The sequence below is a fragment of the Bos grunniens genome, chromosome 18, assembly GCF_055505025.1.
Source record: "Bos grunniens cultivar Pamir isolate PY7600 chromosome 18, Bosgru_T2T1.0, whole genome shotgun sequence".
NCBI lineage: Eukaryota > Metazoa > Chordata > Mammalia > Artiodactyla > Bovidae > Bos > Bos grunniens.
Window position 1 is genome coordinate 50,205,660 of NC_141182.1, and position 3,762 is coordinate 50,209,421.

Below are 3,762 nucleotides of genomic sequence, written 5' to 3' on the forward strand. Positions count from 1 at the left end.
TGAAGTATAGTTTATTTGCAATGTTCTGTTAGTTTCTGCTGTATGGTAGAGCGAATCAGTTATACATACACATATATCCATTCTTTTTTAGATTCTATTCCCACTGAATCATTGTGCTGTACACCTGAAATGAACACAACATTGTAAATTAACTATACTTCAATTAAAAAAAAATTGGGAGGATTTGGTGATGGAACAAGCACTTAGTTGACTCGTGCGACCCCCTGAACTGCAGCTGGCCAGGCTCCTCTGTCCGTAGGATCCCCCAGGCAAGAATACTGGAGTGGGTTGCTATTTCCTCCTCCAGAGGATCTTCCCGACCCAGGGACTGAACCTGTGTCTTCTGTGTCTCCTGCATTTGCGAGCAGATTCTTTATCACTGAGTCACCTGGGCAGTCTGTTAATACCATGTGAAACACATTAAAAAAAAGACCTGGGAGGTGGTTGGGAAGGGTGGGCCCTTGTAGCCTCTCCATCTAGCCCTGGGGCCAGAGGTTTTCTGTCCTAGATGGACAGGGTCTAGGGCACCAACAGAGCGGTGGACTGCTTGATGGCACAGAGCCACTGCTGACTGGCCTTTGTTGCCTGGAATCTCTGAGGGTCAGAGGCTGCAGCTGGAGACCTGGGTGGAGTTTATTTGGCATTGAGCTTTGAGGTGGTCATTAAGAACATGACATTCAAAACACATTTGAAGGAACAGAGGCAAGAATTTGGGTCCAGTTAATTTCTTGGTAAATGCAGCTGGAATTAATAGGGATAAACTCTTAGTAAGGAAAAATTCTGAGAATATGCTATCTCTGCTTCATACTAACCTCCTGGGCTCCACTCTGACCTGTAGAGCTGCCATGAAGACAATGATTAAACAGCAGAGCAGGTCCATTGCGAATGTAGGAGGTGTTATTGGTTTCAGAGGAAACTCTGGCCAGTTTATGCACAGTGCTAATAAAGGAGAATTAGTCAGATTTTCACATGCTCTTGCTAAAGAAGTAGCAAGAAAGAAAATTAGGGTGAATGTAGTTGCACCAGGATTTGTTGATGCGGATATGACAAGAAGACTTGAAAGGAAAAAATTTAAAGAAAAACATTCCTCTTGGGAGGTTTGGAGACCCCCTTGATGTGGCCCAGGTAGTTGTGATTCTTTTATATACTTATTTTAAAAATAATCCAGATATTTATTAAAGAATTATCTAGCTTACTTTCAACATACTAACATTAAAAGAAAAGAGAAATAGAGTAGAGAATACATCACCAAATTGGATTTTGAGCAACATCCAGACTTAAACAGTGCTGGGAAGTCTCATGTCACAGCACATCTGGAGTCCCAACTGGGAAAGGGTCCCAGGCAGCACCTGGGTGAGAATTCAAAGATGGCAGTTCCGAGTTCCATTTATAATCCCAGGATGGATGCAAATCATTATCACCATCAGTCTGTGACCAAATTGAAGCTCTGGTTTCATAGTAATGCTGTTTGTTTTGTTGTGTAAAACTTGGAATGTAGTTAGGCCAAGGGCTTGGTAGGCCAGGCCCCTTCCACGGGCTCAACCATCTCAAGATGTCTCCCCCATTTTATCTATGGTGCTGCAAGTTTTGCACTCACAGTCACTCACAGTTAGGGCAGTGTCCAGGCAGATTAGAAGCAAGGTCAAAGGTCTGCTCTGCTTTGTCCTTGAAGCCTGAACAAGATTATTCATGTACTGTCCCTAACAGTTGGCCCCAGGATTGTTTAGGCTGAAGAACATAGGAACAAGGCAAAATAACACAGGAAGTCTTACTAATTCTATAAGTAACAATGAAGGACATATTGTAGGTTTTAGTGAAAACAGTCCCATTCACAGTTATTGATGCTTCAAGTGTTCCAATAAGCAGTTCTCAAACTTGAGAAGTTGGTTCATACAGCAGTCCTTCCATTGCCTCTGTCAGTAAATGGGTGCAGTTATCAAAGTTTAGATAATTTAACCACCTTTGCAAGAGTCTATGACTTTATGCTTCTGTTGGCCAACAGTAGGACAGGTGAACACTTGGGTGTTGGCCAGGTGATATTTTTGTATTGCCATTTGGAGATCCATTTGCTGCATTCTCAAAGAAGCAAACTTAACAAGACCAGTTCAGTTCAATCACTCAGTCATGTCCGACTCTTTGAAACCCCATGGACTGCAGCATGCCAGGCCTCCCTGTCCATTGCCAACTTCCAAAGTTTACTCAAACTCATGTCCATTGAGTCTGTGATACCATCCAACGATCTCATCCTCTGTCACACCCTTCTCCTCCTGCCTTTGATCTTTCCCAGCATCAGGGTCTTTTCCAATGAGTCAGTTCTTCCCATCAGGTGGCCAAAGTATTGGAACTTCAGCTGCAGCATCAGTCCTTCCAATGAATACTCAGGACTGCTTCCTTTAGAATGGACTGGTTGGATCTCCTTGCAGTCCAAGGAACTCTCAAGAGTCTTCTCCAACACCACAGTTAAAAAGCAACAATTCTTTGGCCCTCAGCTTTCTTTATAGTCCAACACCCACATCTATCCATACATGACTAGTGGAAAAACCATAGCTTTGAGTAGATGGACCTTTGTTGGCAAAGTAATGTCTCTGCTTTTTAATATTCTGTCTAGGTTGGTGATAATGTTTCTTCCAAGAAGCAAGCATCTTTTAATTTCATGGCTGCAGTCACCATCTGCTGTGATTTTATAGCCCCCCAAAATAAAGTCTGTCACTGTTGCCACTGTTTCCCCATCTTTTTGCCATGAAGTGATGGGACCGGGATGTCATGATCTTAGTTTTCTGAATGTTGAGCTTTAAGCCAACTTTTTCACTCTCCTCTTTCACTTTCATCAAGAGGCTCTTTAGTTCTTCTTTGCTTTCTGCCATAAGGGTGTTGTCATCTGTGTATCTGAGGTTATTGATATTTCTTCCGGCAATCTTGATTCCAGCTTGAGCTTCATCCATCCTGGCATTTCTCATGATGTACTCTGGAGAAGGAAATGGCAACCCACTCCAGTATTCTTGCCTGGAGAATCCCATGGACAGAGGAGCCTGGTGGGCTACAGTCCACAGGGTCGCAAAGAGACAAACACAATTGAGCGACTTCACTCTGTATATAAGTTAAATAAGCAGGGTGAGAATATACAACCTTGATGTACTCCTTTACCAATTTGGAACCAGTCTATTGTTCCATGTCCAGTTATAACTGTTGCTTGTTGACCTGCATACAGATCTCTCAGGAGGCGAGTAAGGTGGTCTGGTATTCTAATCTCTTTAAGAATTTTCCACAGTTCGTTGCGATCCATACAGTCAAAGGCTTTGGCATAGTCAATAAAGCAGAAATAGATGTTTTTCTGGAACTCTCTTGCTTTTCCGATGATTCAGTGGATATTGGCAATTTGATCTCTGGTTCCTCTGCCTTTTCTAAATCCAGCTTGAACATCTGGAAGTTCATGGTTCACGTATTGCTGAAGCCTGGCTTGAAGAATTTTGAGCATTACTTTCAGTTCATTTCAGTTGCTCAGTTGTGTCCGACTCTTTGCGACCCCATGAATTGCAGCACGCCAGGCCTCCCTGTCCATCACCAACTCCCAGAGTTCACTCAGACTCACGTCCATCGAGTCAGTGGTACCATCCAGCCATCTCATCCTCTGTCGTCCCCTTCTCCTCCAGCATCCCTCCCAGCATCAGGGTCTTTTCAAATGAGTCAACTCTTCGCATGAGGTGGCCAAAGTACTGGAGTTGCAGCTTCAGCATCATTCCTTCCTAAGAAATCCCAGGGCTG

General features: G+C 43.5%; 1 protein-coding gene across 1 annotated transcript; it reads left to right on the forward strand.

Moving 5' to 3' along the window:
- Positions 1-571: 571 nt before the first annotated feature.
- On the forward strand, positions 572-1,179 carry CBR4 (carbonyl reductase 4; the record flags this gene model as incomplete). Its single annotated transcript, XM_086349393.1, is given in 4 exon segments — positions 572-664; positions 667-702; positions 705-1,052; positions 1,054-1,179. Coding segments are annotated over 4 exon segments (603 nt in total), but the record flags the coding sequence as incomplete, so codon positions are not given.
- Positions 1,180-3,762: the final 2,583 nt, after the last annotated feature.